This window comes from Chelmon rostratus, chromosome 2, assembly GCF_017976325.1.
Source record: "Chelmon rostratus isolate fCheRos1 chromosome 2, fCheRos1.pri, whole genome shotgun sequence".
NCBI classification, from domain to species: Eukaryota; Metazoa; Chordata; class Actinopteri; order Chaetodontiformes; family Chaetodontidae; genus Chelmon; species Chelmon rostratus.
The window spans coordinates 15,261,632-15,281,355 of NC_055659.1; the positions used below are offsets into that span (position 1 = coordinate 15,261,632).

Below are 19,724 nucleotides of genomic sequence, written 5' to 3' on the forward strand. Positions count from 1 at the left end.
TGCACACACATTCACACTAACACTTTTCATAGGCCTGAGAAAACAGAAAGGTTTACACACACACATGCACACACATACACACTCAATTACAATTTGAAAAAAACAAACAAAAGATCTGGTGGCTATTTGCAAAAACAATAGATAAATGGATTATAGTTTTTTATTCAAGATGTCCTGACTGTAGGTATCTGGTACAGATGCTGGATCCTACAATTCCCATAGTGTAACTCGACCGTGTCCTTCATCGGACCCCCCATACCTGGTGAACACCCACATATTTCAACTGTCACAACCCCAGTTTGTAATGCAGACGTCACTCTGACAGGGTTGTGTCCCCCTGGCCTGTCAAAGCTCCTCCACAGCCACATGGGGAGATTATGCAACTTCAATGAGTAACCTCATCTTCATGCGTGAAATCAGTGGAGTGCCTCTTTAATATGTGATGTTTTGTATGTGCACGAGTACTAATGATGTTTAAAGTACAAGCTCCATGTGACCGTAAATATGCAGAAACTGCAGGTCCTTTTTTTTTTTTTCTCCATCTAAGTATGTTTGGGATTTCTTTTTTTCCTGTCTGTAATGTCTAACCAGTGCATGTAATATACTCACATGACTTGTAACACCTACAAGACTCAACCAGACGGGCCAGGTTGGATCTAGTGCAGCGTCTAGTCGCCCCTATTGTAAGCGACGGAACATGACAATCTTGCTCAAGAACATGAATGGACAACTAAAGTCTATCGATGTGTAACTTCAGGACGCATCCTTCATATATGCTGGTCTGCTGGTCCTTCTGCAGCCAGCATTCATGGAGCCAGAGCAAAAAATGCATGGTGCAGTCAGAAAGGTAGGTGAATGCTGTTACATTGCTGCACTGTTTGTGAACTTACATCTGAAAACTTTTTCCATCAGAACTGCAGATTAAAAAACCTCCACTTAGCGCATATACAGTTTGGGAAACACTTTATTGTGTCATTCAGAAGGCGCAAGCAAAAGAAGAAATCACATTCATCATCTGTCAAGTTTTAGGGACAAAATAAACACAGAAACCTCGAGCAAATACAGAAAAAACCTTGTTTGTATTTTTTGTATTTGCTGTGAATTTTCTTTCATGTTGTCTTTGCACGTTGGGTATTTAAAACTTAATATCAATCACTTAATCAAACTTTATTATCTATGTTCATGCCTTCAAAGCACTTTACAGATGAAGCTGCTAAATAGTACAAATGTAATACAGCTAAACAATTTGAATGCAACACTAAAACCAACAAAATAAATAAAAATAGATCATTATGGATTTATAGAATGCATTTATAGATCACCTCTTGTAATAATTCAAGGGTCAGTTCACCTAAATCTCAAAACAATAAGAGACATTTAAAAACCTCAAAACATATAACTAAAGCTGCATAGCTAAATGTCAGTACAGTAACACAAGACAAGACAAGACAAGGCAATCTGTATTCATAAAACACATTTCAGTGCAAATACACTTAATGTAAATAAAGTGTACATACATGCAGTGGTGGAAATCAGATGTTTTACTACAATAAAAATGTAAATTCTGCAAAATAGAAATACTCCATTATAAGTAAGCATCTCACTTACAGTAGAATTATTAACTGTCCTTAAAATCTTGAAATGCCCTTCAAGTATCAAAAGTAAAAGTTCTCATAAAGCAGAACAATAAGCCTGAGCATTTATTAGCATTTATGAGCATTTATTATTGAGTATCATATAGATTATTTTCACTAATAAACATTTTACTGTTGTAGTTGTAAGTGGAGCTGATTTTAACTATTTTACATGTTCGGTGGTATAATCTAATAGGAAGAAGAAGAAAAAGAAGAGGAAGGCTCATCATCATATGATTTCTATGCAAAATATTAATGTGTGAAATAACTAGTAATTATACTTCATATACTACTTTTAGAAACATCTAAAAAAAATCATCATATTTTTACAATTTAAACAGGAAGTTTAAAGATTTTATACATTTTCTTCTTCTATAACATTTTGTGTCTGCATTTATAACAAGAAAGTGAAGCTGTTCAGCTTAAACTAACATCTGTAACGGAGCAGAACAATGAGGAACTGGTGAGAACCCAGTGTGGCGTCTACCGAGCTGCCTGAAGGTTAATACATGTGGGTGACATTTCTGATGATGAAACACATGTTTGGGCCCCATATTCCCTCTCCTGTTGTCCTCTCCTGCAGCGTCTAATTAGGTCCTGTAAGTAACCACTGTAAGACCAAACAGGTCACCGTGGTTTTCACTTTACATTCCAGCTGCAGTACTGGAGGCTGTATCTGCTGACGCTGGTCCTGGGGATTGGGGGATCGTTTCAGTATGGCTTTCAAGTTTCTGTCATCGCTTCTCCGGCAGTGGTAAGATTTCTATCAGCTGGGTGCAAAGCATGCATGAAAACTTGTGTGTGTGTGTCTGCACACAGTTACTGTAGATTTCAGGTCTTATTTCCATGTGCTGTCATTCTCCTAACAAGCAGGCAATCCCTTGACCTCTCTGACCTTTCCTCAGCACGTTCAGAGTTTTGTGAACCACACATGGATGCTGAGGTACCGAGCTCCAGTGGCTGATTCTACCAACCAGCTCATCTGGTCCTTCATCGTGGCTGTGTTGAGTCTTGGATCCTGGGCAGGCGCCGTTCACAGCGGCAGCCTTCCCGTCACTTACGGCCGGTGAGAGACACTCACACACATCATGGTTATATTGCCTAACAATGCATCTACGGGGAGATAGGCTTGTTAAATAATAGCAACCAAAAAATCCCATCTGTTAAATGCAAATATCATTACTTGTATAAAACGTAATGGAATGTGCTCATAGATTGATTATGTGTTGCTTTTTTTTTTCTATTTAGGACAGTGCACATTGATGAACATTGCCGTAAATGTGCCAGTTTATAGCTGATTAGCAAATTTTCAACTGTAGTCCTTGGGCAGAATGTTAATTGCCTAATAAAACAACATGGAAGTACACATTAAAAACATGGAAATACACATTACATAAAAATACAATTACAAAATACACATTTCAAAATTACATTCACAAGCACACAATTGAGTACAGTCCAACTTAACGAGATCAAGTGGTCTCAGTCTACTAAATGGTCACACTTCTGGTAATCCTTTAACCAGTCTTTGAGCTTTCCTTTACAAGACGAATATGTAAGACATTAGCAGTGCAAACTCCCATTTAATAAAATCTTTCTTTCGATTTTGCAGGAAAAAAGCTCTGCTGTTCAGCAACACCGTGGGGATCGTAGCCGCTCTCCTAATGCTCTTCAGCCGCATGGCCAAATCTTTTGAGATGGTCTTGCTGGGAAGATTTCTCTCCGGATATAATGTTGGTACGTTCTGACCATGTGCAGGGCTGCAATGGTTTGATATTCACTCGGAACATAGCACAGTTTCACAGCATACAATATTACACAATTAATATTAATATCCTTGTCATTAGTTGACCTTTAAAGGAATGAAAACTGATTGTTTTGGGGGGCTTTTTATTATAATTTCACAAAATTTTACACCCTGACAGACATGAAATATTTTTTTAATCACACCTAAACATCAGAATTCAACACGTAGAAGGGTAAATGAACATGGTAGGATAACTGTCAGTTTTCACACTGCTGCAGCTTGGGTAGTGTGTGTCTGCGTGTGAGTGTGTTACCTGTTTTTGAGGTTTTTGTCAGCCTTTCGGGTTGTGTTTTTATCCCTTCATCCCGCTGTGCTCCGCAGGCCTTGGCCTGAGCGTGCACCTCATGTACCTCGGGGAGAGTTCTCCAAAGAAACTGCGAGGTTTCCTGACTCTCACGACCTCAATCTTCGTCGGATTTGGAAAAGTCATGGGTCAAATAATTGGCATCAAGTAAGAACCGACTGTTGGCACTTTAAACTCAGTAATATTTACACAAAAACGAGCTAGTCAAGACAAACTGGGCAGAAAAGCAACGTCTTACTCACTTACTTATTAAGGAGACCAAGTTACTCTTAAACATTTCCACTGCAGTTGTCCATTTAGTGTCTTGCTGTTGTGATCAAAGACTTTTTCTTGTTCCCAACTAAAGTACACGACATTGTCGACCTGGTCTTACTAAATAGCACCGAGTGATTTGTCTGGGTTATGTATTAAAATCTTAATCACTGATTTACAGTTTTTCCCTTTTTCTGCTACTTTTTTGCACTCTGTTGAGGGAGATGATGGGCACAGAAGAAATGTGGCCATATCTCTTAGCTGTTAGTGGCATTCCTGCCATCCTGCAGTCTGTGACGCTGCTGTTCTTCCCTGAGGCACCACGATACCTTTACATTGACAAAGGAGACACTGAAGGCACCAGGAAGGGTGAGTGGACACAAAGGACTCTGTTTCCACGCATCACGCTGGATTATAAAGTCTGCTCAAACATTACTGCAAGTTTAGAAGCTCTTGTCTGTCAAAGAGGAGACTTTTAAAGCTGGAGTTGGTAGACGTAGAATCATTATCCAGACACATTATACTTCAGCACAGTCCTTGAGTAAATAAAGTAAAGACAGCTAACTTTTACTATATCTAGACTGGGTCATGAATGAACATCAGATTCATCACGTCTAACCTGTGTGTGTGTGTGTGTGTGATTGTGCATGGAAGCCTTGCAGTGGCTGTGGCAGCACGACGACTTAAAGCAGGAGCTGGACGACATGCAGAAGGAGCGAGAGAGCGCACGGGGACAGAGGGCAAAGACTGTGAAGGACGTCCTCACCTCCCGCTGTGTGAGATGGCAGCTGCTGACTCTGGTCGTCCCCTGTGCTGGTGTCCAGTTCTGCGGCATCAACGCCGTACGCTCATTTCAAACCCCACATGAACATGTCAATTCACACAACACAGCCCCTCACATCTCTCTCTCTCGTGCAGCTGTATTTCTACGCCTTCGACATCTTCCGTGAGTCAGGGGTGCCAGAGGACCAGATGCATTACTTGTCCATCGGTCTTGGAGCAACAGAGCTCCTCACTGTGATGCTGTGTGTAAGTACTGTACGTCTTCAGCCTGGCATGAATCTGGTCCTCAAAGGAGACTGAAATCTTGGTTTGGGTTATGGATGATGCACAAATATTTATGTCACAGAGCTCACCTTGTGGACTTTTCCTAAAACATAACATACATTATAAGCAGAGAGAGAGAAAACTTGGATAAGAGGAAAATGATAAAGGTTCAGAAATCCCCATGTTTTCTTTTACTAAATAAAATGTCAATTTGTCTCATATGTTGGGATACTACCTTTGTATATAATTTTGAAAAATCAATGAATTCAATCTCTAAAAAAAAGAGAAGGGTAAAAACAGATTAATTAGTTTGATATACTAGAAGGTGGAAAGTGATGATGTCACGTCTCATGTCAGTCTTTCCTGATAGATCGTGCTGGCAGAAAGAAGCTGATGGGGTATGGCTATCTATTTATGGGCGTCACCATGTCCATACTTACTGTAACGCTGTCCTTCAAGGTAAATACACTCCACCAGAAGTGCACCTTCCTCTTTGCTGCATTGCAGATGATAAATTATGTTTCTCTCATACAGGACCTGAACTCATGGATCCCGTACGTGAACATCGCCCTGATCTTTTGCGTCATCTGCATTTACGGGCTTGGACCTTGTGAGTTTTCTCATGCTTCTTCAGCTCACAGGTGAATCATTTCACAGGCGTTTTTCATCCAGCGTAAAACATATTGTTTTATCTTCCTTCAGCGGGAGTGTCTATGACTCTCCCTGCCGACCTCTTCCTACAAGCCTGGCGACCTTCTGCCTATGTGATCAGTGGGACCATCAGCTGGCTGAGCATGTTCCTTGTGGGTCTGTTGTTCAGCTACGTTGTGGTGAGATATCTGCTGTGTATCATCTCAAATAATCCACATACATCTCTCTGTTTGGCTGCTTTATCTAACACAGTCTGATTTCATGTGTGCCTCTGCAGGATGGACTCGGCCAGTTCTGCTTCCTGATTTTTGTGGCTTACACTTTTCTCAGTGCAGCATTTCTTTTATATTTTGTCCCAGAGACCAAAGGAAAGACAATGGTAGAAATTATGGAGGACTTCAGCAAATTGAATTACAAGAAAAGAGGCGCTGACATTGAGATGACTGGCACTGATCTAACAACTAAATTATAACTTTTTAAAATAGTTTATCAATTTAAATTTTTTTTTTGCATAAACCTTTTCTTGGGTTAAGCTGTAAAAGAAAAAAAAAACACAATTGTGTGTCACATTTAAGTCAAATATATTTATTACCTTGTAGTATAACCATCTAACTGATCATTTGAAACTTTGAAACCAGATCTGTCAGTAAGGATGTGGAGTTTGTAAATATATTCAAACGGAAAATAAAACATTTGCAATTGCATCTGAATACTGTCTCTCATATTATATTTAGTTACTAGATTTAATTGGTATTCACTACTGTAAATAATACAGTTTGAGCACATTTTAACCAAGATGAAGTCTAAGTTTTTCCTTGCTACCATTGGTTACTCGTTGGGTCTGTATGATCTAGACCTGCTCTATGTGAATAGTGTAACAGCACTCATTGCCCCTTGGATTGGAGTCGAAATGTTTTCATGTTTCTACAACCAAGTCCAGCTGCCCTTGATTCAGCCCTCCTTGGATAACCATGAACTGGATGACTGAGTATCTTGGCAAATGAGACCCTACGGCGGTCACTAAGAACGCAAAGGGCACTCTCTGGAGGCAGTGTTTGGGTTGTCCGCTCTAGGCTACAGTGGAAACATGGCAGTGCAACATGGGGGACTGTGTGGAAGACCACCTGCTCCCTCTGCAGATATAAAGAGCTCATTCTAAGGTAACGAAAACACAATGAATTTTATTTTCAGGTTATTATACAAAAGAAGAAATACTTATGAATATTACATTCCATTTCTGCCAGTAGATCCCCCTGAATCCCACACACTGGGACCTTTAAGACTCCCCAACAACACAGAAGCATAGCGTCCCAGACTGCCCCAAAGTAGCTGTAAAATTGCAACATCAGGTTAGCCCCCCCTCCAGTGAGGGGCTCCAAGCTCCTGATGGCCAGTCCTGGCCTAGATGGATTCACTGTCTCATTATCTACCAGTAATAATTACAAGAGAAAAGGTAGGAGCTTTTTCAATTGCAATTTATTTGACGCTCATCTCTGTACCAACAAGAGAGATGAGACTCCATAACAGAGTACAAAAACAAATATCTATAGAAAAGTATGCTTATATTGAAATATGTCCAAAGACGTTATAACAAAACATGTAGCTCACATGTTTTAAGAGCAGTCTTGTTGAGTACGATGATAAAATACCAAGTTAACATATTGTACATTTTGTGTGTTTTTATACAAAAGTGTCAATGCAAGTCACTCTGTACAATTTCTTAACCTTTAGAAAAGAGGACCTTTTTTAATCCACTGCTGTGCACAATCAGTATTTGGAAGGCACTTTGCAACAGACCAAAAGCAGAAAGCAAAACATTTAGGCCTAAATAATCCTTGAAAATCATCTTCTACACTCCAGTACCAACATGAGCGAAAACAAAATCATACATCCCAGTGAAGAAAAACACTCAAACAAAAAGGAACAGCATTTCCTTACAGCATCTTTCACTTGTTTTCGAACAACTGATAACAAAACAACCCTTATTACCTTTTGAAGGAGTAAATACTAGTGCAGAGTGGATCAAAAAAGGACAGAAAAAAAAAAAAAACTTGGTCAAAGACTTGAGTCGTGCAGCTGGCAGCGTGAGCACTGCCAGAGCAGAGTGACAGTACAGTGAAACCATTACTGCCACCAACCAGTGATCGACATTCAGTCCCCAGCTCAGCTCGCATGCCAAAACATGCAGTTTACACTTTCAATCAAATGGCCATAACTTAACACCCCTCCTCATGACAGACAAGAAAAAAAAATCTATATATGTACAGGACCACCACTGACAAACACTGATCATATTGGTTGGTTCATATATATTTATATATATATATTTATAGAATGTGTATATGAATGGTATATACACGTGTTACAATCACAACATAACCATAAATAATATAGGAATGCACTGAATTTAAGAGACTAAATTACTCACAAATAATAATTAAACAGAAAGCAGGAAATACAGATCAAACACAGAAACAGACACACACAGACATGTACACTCTTTTTTCCTTTTTCTTTTTACAAAACACACAAACGCACGCACGCACACACACACACACACGCACGCACGCACGCACACACACACATAAGCCCCTTCCTTGTTGGACTGTGTTTGATTTGTATCATAATACAGATTTTACAACACAAGAAAAGACAGCTACTGAGCAAAATGTTCATCTGATGTGTGAGTTGTATGAGAGATCAAAAAGGGACAATAATTTAGTATGGATACAATCTGACAGTGATCCAAAACCTAATTAAACTTTACATATGGTGTGCTGATCTTCACACACAATTTCTCATCACATCCTGTCTGATTTTTGGGTTGTTTTTTTTTTTTTTTTTTTCTGAGATGTAAAACCACTTCAGTATCATTTCTACACTGGACGTGGAGCAAGTTTTTAAAATCAAAGCAAAGCAGTAAAGTGGATGTGAGGTTCCCGTTGCGTTTTGATTTGAGGAACCATTCAACAAAGTTTGTTCTCATCGCAGGAATGTCTTGGACATAACAGTTTGGATCAAAACATTTTCACTGTAAGACACCCAGATGGATAAGCTTGTGCCTTAACCTAGCGACTACTAGTGCAAACCACAAGACATGTCACCTACTAACAGAACAAGGCAATCTGACAGGAGGTGGGTGAGCAACACAAGAAGAGGAAGAGACTCTGGAGACTTAAAGTGAGCTTCATTACGTGACACACCAATAGTAACACTACGTTTGGTCGTTCCAGAGGCTGGTGGATCGGGGTGCGACTCCTTGGTCTAACACACAAATAACCACGCGTCTCCGTTTAACATAATTTAGAGTGACAAATTATCAAAATGAGCAAATCAAAAGATTTTCATTTGACAATTAAAACAAAAACTGTACACAAAACTGAGGGCATGAATAAGTTAATAAAATATAATCTACATTTCTCAGAATATATACTGAAAATATACCTGACCTTGGTCCCTGTTTAATGTACACAACTGATTGAACACCGAACAAACACAACTTGGAAAACTTGTCATTGTAGGGCCGGAGGAGGATACAAAACTCATTCCTAACAAGCTCAAGGCATGTTTCAAGACAAAATTTACAGATTAAAAATTGTTATCCCAGGAAAATTCATTTTCAAAAGGTAATCCTGTACACAGTATAGATCAGAGTAACAATGGCTTTCCTCTCCTTACTTTTGCAATTTTTTTGCATGAAAAATCCATTTTACGAATCATCACATCAAAAAAAATGGTAAAGGGCTTTTCACATCCGAGTGAGCTGCCAGCAGATCTGCATCAATGCGAGCACATCACTCCAGCTGCCACGTCAGCGTGACAACTCTGCGCTCAACCACAGCAACACAACCACTCTGGTTAATGGTGAATGGTAACACTCCTCAAAGGCTTTGCTCAAGTACTGGAAATACACAGTTTACCAGTAGAACTACAGAAAAACAGAACAGCAACAAAAAAATTAACAACTACAAATGAGAAAGCTGTGGCGCTAATGGAGCTTTAAATACAATTTTTTCCCACTGACATTCTGCAGGCATTTCTCATTTCTGACAGAAAGAGCGTCTGTCTTCTACTTGTGAATCTGTTATGACTTTTTACTCTTTAAGTCTGACAAAGTTGGCGCAAGATTTAACTCGGTTATGACACAAAAAAACACTATGGTGTTACTTTCTTCTGTGAGGTAGCTTATTTAGTTTCATTTTAGCTGAAATCATATATCCGTGGTGCTTCGTGTGGATCATGTTAAAATTCTAATTTAAAGTTTTATTGACACACATTTTAAAAGTGCTTCACAACTGTAACCCTGTCAACAGTAACTCATTAAGGACCTTGACAGCTATCAATGCTAATAAGTGACCAGCAAACTGACACTTTCTGTATGAAGCCAAAGAAAACTGCCAATTCTAAACGTGTCGTGAAATATGCCTCGGGCCTGTTAGGAATGGTTCTTGGACTAGTTAATAAATCTAAAGAAAACCTGCCAATTCAAATCCCTGTCCTTAAGAAAAACAACATCCTTCTTAAAAAGATGCAGAGAAACAACATAAATACAGAATTCACCAACATACAAGAAGTAATTACTTGTTTCAAAGTTGCAGTAAATAATTCATCTCATGTCAAGAAACATTTGTGCAGCTAAGAAAGCTCAACGACACACAAGCCAAAAACAAATGAAAGTATACCAAACATAACTTCAACAGATCCACATCAGATAAAGGACATAAAACCTTCATGTCGTTTCCTTATAAAGAAAATTCAAACACCGTACACGCACTTTTCATACTCTGAAAAAGTAGAAAAAGTAGGAATCGTATGGCAGTCTGTGACAAAAATATCGCATACACATTAAGCAATGTCAGGAACAGAAAAAGTAGTCTTGAGGCAAAGTTATTCCCAAATACAGAGCATCTTCTGTGGGCAACCCGGCTTTGTCCTAAGAGTGAGAGGCTTTGCAAGAACTTTAGCAAATATGTCACTTCCCTCCAAAGTCGATCCCACTTTGACCGGCCTCGGCATCCACCAGTGAAGAGGCGAACGCAGACTGGACTATCTGAAAGCCAAATGATTCGAGCAGAGACATGTTTTGTTGAGGGGAGAAGGGAGAGGTCAGGGTGGGAGCCAGCTCGTTCAAGCCCGACCCTGAACCCCCCTGGGCCTTCTGGGCTTTGTGAACTCTGTGCTGGTGCTTGTTGAGGTAGGACTTGGTGCGGAAGGCCTGGCCGCAGATCCCGCAGGTAAACTTCTTCTCAGGGTCCGTCTTGGCTTTGGATCCCTCTGGAGACCCCAAGGCCCCCGCAGAGGCTCCGTTGCAGGCTAAAGAGGGCATCTCGAGCTCCGGCCCGTCGGGTTTGTGTGGAGATTTAAGATCGTCCCCGTTGGACAACTCCCCAAATGAAGGATCTGATTCTTCTGATTCCAGATGAGGACATTTCCCAGCGTTTTCCTGCCCGTCTGTGGTAAACACAGCATGGATAGCAAGGAGGAGAGAGAGAGATAGAGAGAGAGAGAGACGGGGAGAGAGGGAGAGAGAGAGAGATAGAGAGAGAGAGAGAGAGAGAGAGGGAGAGAGAATGGGAGGAAAGGGAGGCATGAATTAGGACAAATTGATTATAAAACAGGTTTTGTCTAATATTTTAATCCAGTAGATTGTTGTTACCTGCAAAAACTTCAAAAATTACCTTGACAACTTTCATGAGAAGGCCCCCAAGCACAAGTAGAACTTGTCACTATTAATTTTACAGCTCAATCACTAAATACAGTAAAAAGAACAGACACACTTCTTCCAATATGTGGCTACAGTATTAAATATACAATCATCCATCTCAGTCCTTTGCCCAGTGTCCACTGACAATTCTGCCGTGCTCATCCAACCAGTGGGCAGTGCTAGCGCCATGCCCCCACCCACCCCGTTGCTGGACTGTACTGACCTGCGGCAGGCCCATGGACGGGGAAGCCAGGCAACCCGCCAGAGCGACACTCCCAGAAATATGGAGGCCCACCTGCCTTCCCCATGAGCAGCTCAGGCTGCACGCCCAAGGCAGGAGGGCCAGGCTGGGGAAGAATTGGGTGTCCAGAGAGCCCATGAAAGCGACCCTCTGCCTCAGACGAGGTGAGAAGCAGCTGGCGACTGGCACACAGGTCTACACAACACCCGGCCAGGGAGAAAGGAAGGGGAGGAGGGGGGCAGACATAACAGGTCGGCGGAAACCACACGAACAGAATTACCTTCATTTCATCACTAGTATTGGAAAAGCTGTCTGTAAACAAAGCAAGCTAGACAGATTTACTAGTTTGAATGCTGTTGAGTGATGAATTAATTACCTTTCTCCTCTTTTCCCCTCTAGCAAATACCAAATCACTGAACTCAGTGACTTGATTATGAAATGACCATCAAAATCACTGACTGCAACAGTTGATGTACAGTATGTGCTACTTTTGTCAGATAAAATCAAACAAATTGTGACCTTTCACATGGGGACAATTTGACTTGTTAAACACAGGTGGGATTAAAAACATTAAAAATGACCACATTTAATAAAGGAGTAACAATGCCAGGACCCTGCTATTGTGCATGCTGGCTCACTGACACACGTGCATGAACAGGGAGCCCCCATTCATGCAGTTAGTTTCATCTGTGCGTCCTGCTGTGACATGTCAGAAGATCGCAGTGAGAAAAGCCCATACTGTGTATAACAAAGGACAGTGTTCACACACACAACTGTTCTTCTCACAAATGACACTAAATGAAGACTGCAGTAAATATAGGGACAGTACACCCATCTGGCTATGACCATTTTCAAGGGTAAATAAGATTTTCAGCTTTTTTTCCGCTCATGTAATGAGCTTTGTCACTCAGAATTAAATCATTAAAACCAAATGATTGCCAAGAATCCTCAGCTCACCAAATACTGAGTGGTGTTTATTTAAATTTCATATCAATATTCAAGTCAAGTCAATTTCATTTATGTAACCCACTATCACAAATATGCCTCAGGGGCTTTATAAAACATTAACCGCACAGCGTACAACACCCCCTCTATTATTAGACCCTCGATTCAGATAAGTAGTAGTAGTCAGCCTTGTTTGCTTTGCGACTTTGCGAGTCATGCTCAGCAGCACTTTAACTGCTTATATGACATCCATCTGCCACGTGAGTCAATAGTGCACAAATACAAACTGTTATCCACAGTGTTGAAGGAAAACACATTCATACTACTGTAACAAAAGGTCTGCTCATTTAGTGACACCACAGAATGACTCAACCAATCATCTCATCCCTCCATCTTGGAAATAAGCAGAAAAAAGACAAACTTGCAGCATAGTCTGAGCAGGCAAACAAAAACCATGAATGCTTCCCAGAGGACACACATGAAAAACAAGACTGACCATTTGACATTTTGACTATGCATATCTGTGAGTCACTGCATAATGCGACATGCTGTTCATGTCACAAACTGGCTGGCAGATGCTATGACAACCACAACTGATTTTATCATCCTGTACTCACCTCAGAGGAAAGTGCTTACCCACTGACTTCTAATGAGCTTTTCAAGTCTCCACTTGCCAAAGCAGGAAGCTTTTCCCCAGTTAGACCAGAACCGATAAGGTCAACATGGTGCTAATGGATTCCTATTTGTGGTACTGAGACTGATAATATCACTCATTAAAAAGACAATTTATCAAAATAACTCTAGCCCACAAGAGGATAATGGCAAACATCTATAAAAGCACCTGCAGCAAAACGCCTACCATGATGCAATTTAGAAGATGGTAAACAGTGACAAGGGCAGGATCAGTTTTAACGATTAATTAGGCGGCTAATGGTTTCACTTTATATCCGTTTTGGAAGCAAAACAGCTCTCATTATAACCAATAATTTGGTTAGTCAACCTAAGCTTGGCGTATTTTTCAAATTTCACTGATTATTCATGTAATTGGAGAAAGTCATTCACAAGTTCAATGAGAAAATGTAAATATTGTCTTCCCTATTATTTTAGCCAATCGTGGTTGCGGCTCACAGCTCACTGTGCACTGTCTCTATGCAACTGCCTCTCCCACAACAAGAGAACAACTATATAAGTTTCAATGAATCCAGGGCAAATGGTGTTCACATTGGGACGATCATGCAACACTGTGCATTGCTGAACAACTGCTGATGGGCCAGCCAAGCGGAAAACAGACACTGTTAACCATAGGATGCCATGGCCATGCTGGACACACACTCACAAATCAAAAAAAAAAAAAAAAAAAGAAAAAAAAAGAAAAAAGACTCAGCACCAAATTCATGGTAAAGTGTAAAAAGCATCAACTATGTGTGGATAACTTCTGCGTGTGGCGATAAGAACTTAAAATTTGTTTGCATTTAAATCAGATTTCCAGCCAAATAACAATAGAGTGTTTTAGGAGCATAGGTGGACATATTACCAGATGTCCTTAAACCATGTGTGAGTAAATGAGTCGTCTGCCTATTGACCTGAACTTTATGTGGCGCTACTGACTAAAAATGGGATAGAGAATTATTAGAGAAAATGTATTCAAAGAGGTGTGCAATTCTTCCAGCTGTTTTCCCTCTACCGAATCACCACAAAGGTTCTGTTTACACTAACCCCTCTGACTAAAAGACACCAGTTAGCTAGCAGAGAGACAACCAGCACATTAAATAGCACAACAGTAAATGTTTGAGCGAAAAGCTTGGCAGCAGGAGTTGATGTATGCTTGTGTTTTAAACATACACAAAGATGCAGCAGCATGTTTCTCCAAAAAGCAGCAGAGCAAATGAAAAGCCAGAAACATGAAAGTTTGGGATGGGGCGGGCGGCTGCTTGCCTTCCACTGAGCACTGGCGTCCCATGTGGTAAGGGTTGCCGTTGTGCATCTGCAGTTCCCCCCTTGGCTCAGGGAAGGTGTGCATTGTGGCAGAGGGGGGCAGTGGAGAGCCATGGTGTGTCTTTATATGCACCTTAAGGTAGGACGCAGTGGAGAAACCTGGGACCAAAAGAACAAAGAACAAGGCAGTTGTGTGACACACTCGAGGCCTCTGACTACGAGGAGGGGCGTCCTGTTACACAACGACAGGCGATTCGATGAAGATGATCCGATAGATGTCTGGTTTGATTTGACCAGAATAACTCTGGAACACAAATGATTAACTGAGGGGAAGTTAAATAAATATCCATCTCTTTGAATTTCATCTCTCAACAGTAAAGAGCATCTTGGGCAAGAGAAGTGTGCAGCACATTCTGAAGAGATGTTCTTCATGAACTAATCACTTTCTTTTATGCTTTTTCCATTCTTTGATTATCAACTGACGCATCAGCAGGTCCATAAGAAGGCTGCTTGCCACTTAGACCTGATAAAGGACATAATACCTGATGTATTTTGCTTAAACTCAGCTTTCCTCCACTGACTTTTTATTGCTGGTTTTAAAAGATGTTTTAATCTCTTCCCCTTCATTCCATTATTTCAGTTGCAGCTTCGTACATTTCATGTTTCTTATCTTGTTTGTACTTGTATTTGTAAATGAAACATTACTCTTATTGGCTTGTGTTCAAAGCACACTGGATGCAAACCTGTCATTGGACCTCCCTGTATACATGAAGGTTAAATTAGTGAAAGAAATGGAGTGTCCATCACGCATGATTTCAACGCCAGTGTTCGTGCTCTGTGGGTACAAAAAAGCAGAAGCCTGAAAAACATTTTCAGGTTGTAGCGCCAAGAGTTTATGTACAAGATGAAGGCCAACTTTCAGACATATTTGTTGCATTCAGTATGTGCCTTTTATCCCAGTCCACAGAGCAGACAAAAAAAAAAGATTAGAAATATTTTCAATATTTTGTACAACTCAATGCAGCCTGTCCCTGAAAGTCACAGTGCGTGGTCCAGATGCAATGATTTGAACTGAAACGTAGCTTTTACGCTCACAAGGAAGAGGCAATAATAAGGTGCTGAGTTTACAAAAATTGCATTTTGAGTAGCACCATCAACTCGGGAAACAGAAGTCGCCCAAAAGGGACGCCACACACCCTGAACAAGAGACAGCCATGTCGTTCATTCCAGTGACCTTCCTTACTTACAAGAACCCAGAGCAGAATACAAAAGCTGGGTTGCAACAAGCTTTGACCCTCTGAATGTCCATGACTTCAATGCCGCCTGAATATTTGTCTGGACAGGAAGAGCTTGAAACAGTGTGGTCTGTCGTGACGTATTCTAAATAATTACCTTTGTTGCAAATGCCACAGTAGTTATGCGATCCTTCACTGTGTTTCTTGAGGTGGTCTGTCATGTAGGCAGCTCGCAGAAACTTGCCACAAACTTTGCAGGGGATTTTGTCCTCATGGCATGCAAGGTGTGACCGGAGGCGATCTCTTGTAGCAAAAGAGGCGTTACAAATCTGCAATATGGAAATCAACATGTTAACACCTTTCTCACACATTTTGGTTTAAAGGCATTATTAGCTGGGTTGTGAGTTATAAAGTCTGGTACATAGATCCTAAATGTCACCTGGCACTTGTGGGGTCTCTCTGTTGTGTGAACCTGTTTGATATGTCCATTCAGGTGGTCTGGTCTGGAAAGAAAAAACGAAAATGACATTTGTCTTTGTCAAGTAGAGGCATGACTAATTTCTAATACATTTTCACAGAGCTAAATGTGCCCTTTCCTACCATTAGCATTATTCGTTTTACACTCATTTTTATTAATCTTTCTTAACTACTTCCTAAAGAGTAGCAACCAAAACATAAGCATGCACTACTCTGAAGATATTTTACCACCAATCTTAGAGATTGAAGAACAAAAGCTGCAGTTCTTGACTAATGTGATGTTTGCACCAACATCAGCACCAAGAACCCATAGCAGAGTTAGCCAAAAACCCAAACTTTCATCCTCTGAATGTCCATGACTTCACTCTAGTGGGTGTTGACCTTTCTGCGCAAACTAACGTGAAATGACTGCCTCTATTGGGACCACATGCTATTCGTGTGGGATTTTGTGAACTTAAAATTATTATATGCATGTTTTCTTTATATCTAAACATTGCATTTTATTTGTGTGGTGTCACGATATGTCTTGTAAAATATCTGAGGCTGACTCACATACTGAATTTGTCATATCTAGTAAAAAACTGAAAACAATGCAGCATAAAGAAAATAATACAGTTGGGTATGTCATGAAACACCGGTCCCAGGTTAGTATCAAATCATGGCTGTTTTGGTTATGTGGCATGCGCTGCAACCATTCACCGACCAAGTGCTGAGCTGACAGCTCCAAAAACTCTCCGTAGTAACTTTTTTTTAATTGAATGAATTTAGCAAACCTGATGGCTCTGCCACAAACTTCCACCCTCTCCCTCATCATTCTTTTTAGCAGTTAGCATGAGACTACTTGTGACTTCTTTTATCATCTGCATGTATTTCACCCTCCACAGCAGTAGGGGGTGACAGTGAGTTTGCAACAGGGCCTGAGAACGCTGAGCCTGGGAAACTGGTTTGAGTGGTTGAAGCCAAATCACACAGACGACACGCACTGAAGTCACTCAGTGACAGTTGTGCAGTTTCTGCCATAACAAAGCGAAAGATTGGTGTATGCTGATGTTTAAGAGTGTGTCATGGCTTGCAGAAAGAGCCCTTTTTAAAATTAATGTTGACACACAAACACACACATTCTTACTTCAGGGTTTGACCTCTGACCCGTCTCTGTTAATTGGTACCAACTCACGAGAAAGACTGCTAATTTATCTTAACTAATTTCGTTGTTTTTGGACTCGATCCCGACTTCAGGCTGCTGGTGGCTAACGAGCTGACTACATTACGTGTGTGTCTGTGCATCTCAATAGCTGATTAACAGCACGAACAACGCTGCCAACTGTGCACTGTTTGGTTTGGTTTTTTTGCAACTGTAAATCACAGGTCACGACGTCAGTGGGTCAACTCACCTTGAAAACCCTTTACCACAGCTTTGGCACACATAAGGTTTCCCGACAGACCCGTCATGGGACCGCACATGGTACGACATCCTGTCCTTGCGTTTGAACCGGAGCCCGCACACATGGCATGCGTACGGCTTCTCCCCGGAATGAGAGAGCTTGTGTCGGTTCAGGTGGTAAACGTCGCGGAAAACTTTGCCGCAAATGTCACAGCCGACATGCCGTCTGGTCCTCTCTCGCTTGCGGCCGTTGTCCAGCGTCAGCCCTCCGTGTAACTGCACGCCGTTTTCCACCAGACCTGGCTGAGAAATTAAAGGCATGCCGCCCGCTGTTGACAGGCTGTCACCGACGTTGTTTACAGTGCCGGTGTGGGCTCCATGTTGCGCTTCGTGGTTCTTCAAGCGGGAAGCCTCTGTAAAAGCTTTACCGCAAGTCCCGCAAGGAAACAGCCCATTGTCTTTCTGGGTGCTGTGATTAAAGTGTACAGCCTCCACTACCCCACCAGCTTTCTTTGGTCTCCCCCTGCTCCTTTTCGACCCAGGGGAGGCAGCGTCGTGCTGAAACGCGTTCCCCGGTATTTCCGCTGATGGGGAAACAGGCAGTCCTTCAACAGGCTCCAACATCGGCACCGACGACTCGCCGCCGTCCTCCAATAACACGGCGGCCGTGCCTTCACTCCCGTCCACATGCATTTGTGCATTGTTAGCAAAGCTCTGACCGTTCACCAGCATTCCCGTTCCGTTTACCAGATCCTGTTGTGCCACCGGGAAACCCAGCTCGGTGGCTCCCGTGGCCTGGAAAAGGCTGGCGTCTCCTCCGCGTGAGGTCGGGACGAGGATTTGCACGTTGGACTGTTTGATTACCTCCTGACATATCTCAATGACTGACCGCATCAGCAGAAACTTGGCAGCTGTCATCAACTCCGGGAAGCATTCCAGTCGCACCACAATCCTGGAGGTGTAAGCGAAGTCCAAAACGTCTTTAAAAACTTTCGGGCTAATGGTGTGCATCTCCAGCTCCTTGGCGTCGCCGTCGCCCTCCGCCTGGCGGCTGAACACCGATTCGAAATACTCGCTGCACGCGGCCAACACAGCCTTGTGGGCAGGGAAGCTCTCCTCGCCGACGCGTAAGATCACATCGCAGAACCTGCCTCCATCTTTCCTCTGAACGTTGAGGTTGTGTAGCATCTCCGCACTGTGCTTGCTCACCTGGTAGGTGTACGAAGAAGTCCAAGACGGCTCCGCTACCTTCTCCATGCCGAATTCATCCAATAACAATGGTTGTTAGCGACGACGGTGGGAGAAATGACGGATTTTGTGTAACGATTTCGAGCCGTTGATTCCAGCTAGCTACAGGATCCAAAACCAACCGCCCCTCCCCGTCGTTTTAGCATCTAACGTTAAACGTTAGCAGTAGCAACAGCAGGGAAAAATGGCAGCCCCCCAGCTTCCTGTGAACTTTGACCCTGGTTTCTTGAGGGGTGGGGGTCGCTGTTGTTTCGTGAAAAATGTCTCTCTCGGGTTTGATACTGAATGTGTATTTTTGAAATGATTTCCTCATTGCAATGGCAGTTGGGGGAGTAGAGCCCCAGCACCGCAGGGGTCTTTCATGTCTTTAGCTATGCCAAAATGTGAACACGCAGGTCTCTTCCTGCCTGGTCTGTTTGTAAAACCCCTCCCCCAACCAACCATGAACACGAAAAGCCCCTTTTCCTTCTCTGGACCAGCGCAGTCTGTAAGCCCATTCAAAACACATGTCAAAGCATTACACTGTGCCAGTCACCTCAGGTAAGTCCTGGCTCGACCAAAACACGCACAAAAAAAGTACCCGTGAAATTGGACGTAAAAGGAAACGAACGAGATTAGACGCTCATATCAGTATAACCCAGTATTACTGAAAAAATAAGTGGAAATAACCGAATAGCTAGTTTGGAATGTATGGATAACAGTGTTTGTCATTTTTAAACAGGTTTCAGGGCGTCAAATTTCATTTTCTAAAATCAGTTTAGATTTTTGGACCTTTAAGTCGAGAGACTCCTATACTGAGTTACCACTGATTTTGTCTACTACATACATGAGGGTGGCAGAGTATTAGAAGCTTTAATACAATC

General features: G+C 41.8%; 2 protein-coding genes across 3 annotated transcripts; one reads left to right on the forward strand and one right to left on the reverse strand.

The window, feature by feature from the left end:
* The first annotated feature begins 826 nt into the window (after positions 1-826).
* On the forward strand, positions 827-6,167 carry LOC121612568 (solute carrier family 2, facilitated glucose transporter member 11-like). Its single transcript, XM_041945543.1, has 12 exons — positions 827-847; positions 2,290-2,388; positions 2,540-2,700; positions 3,247-3,371; positions 3,763-3,892; positions 4,218-4,366; positions 4,652-4,839; positions 4,916-5,026; positions 5,402-5,503; positions 5,579-5,654; positions 5,747-5,874; positions 5,973-6,167. Exons 1-12 carry the CDS (start codon positions 827-829, stop codon positions 6,165-6,167), a joined length of 1,485 nt encoding a protein of 494 aa, XP_041801477.1.
* A 771-nt stretch (positions 6,168-6,938) lies between these two features.
* Positions 6,939-19,164, reverse strand: patz1 (POZ/BTB and AT hook containing zinc finger 1). 2 transcript variants are annotated; one of them, XM_041956724.1, is made up of 6 exons: positions 17,624-19,164; positions 16,195-16,258; positions 15,913-16,084; positions 14,521-14,679; positions 11,623-11,835; positions 6,939-11,146 (listed from the first exon to the last, which is right to left on the reverse strand). In XM_041956724.1, exons 1-6 carry the CDS (start codon positions 18,868-18,870, stop codon positions 10,668-10,670), a joined length of 2,334 nt encoding a protein of 777 aa, XP_041812658.1. In that variant the 5' UTR covers positions 18,871-19,164; the 3' UTR covers positions 6,939-10,667. The 2 variants fall into 2 exon arrangements, with proteins under 2 accessions (XP_041812658.1, XP_041812650.1); XM_041956716.1 differs by lacking the exons at positions 11,623-11,835; positions 14,521-14,679.
* Positions 19,165-19,724: the final 560 nt, after the last annotated feature.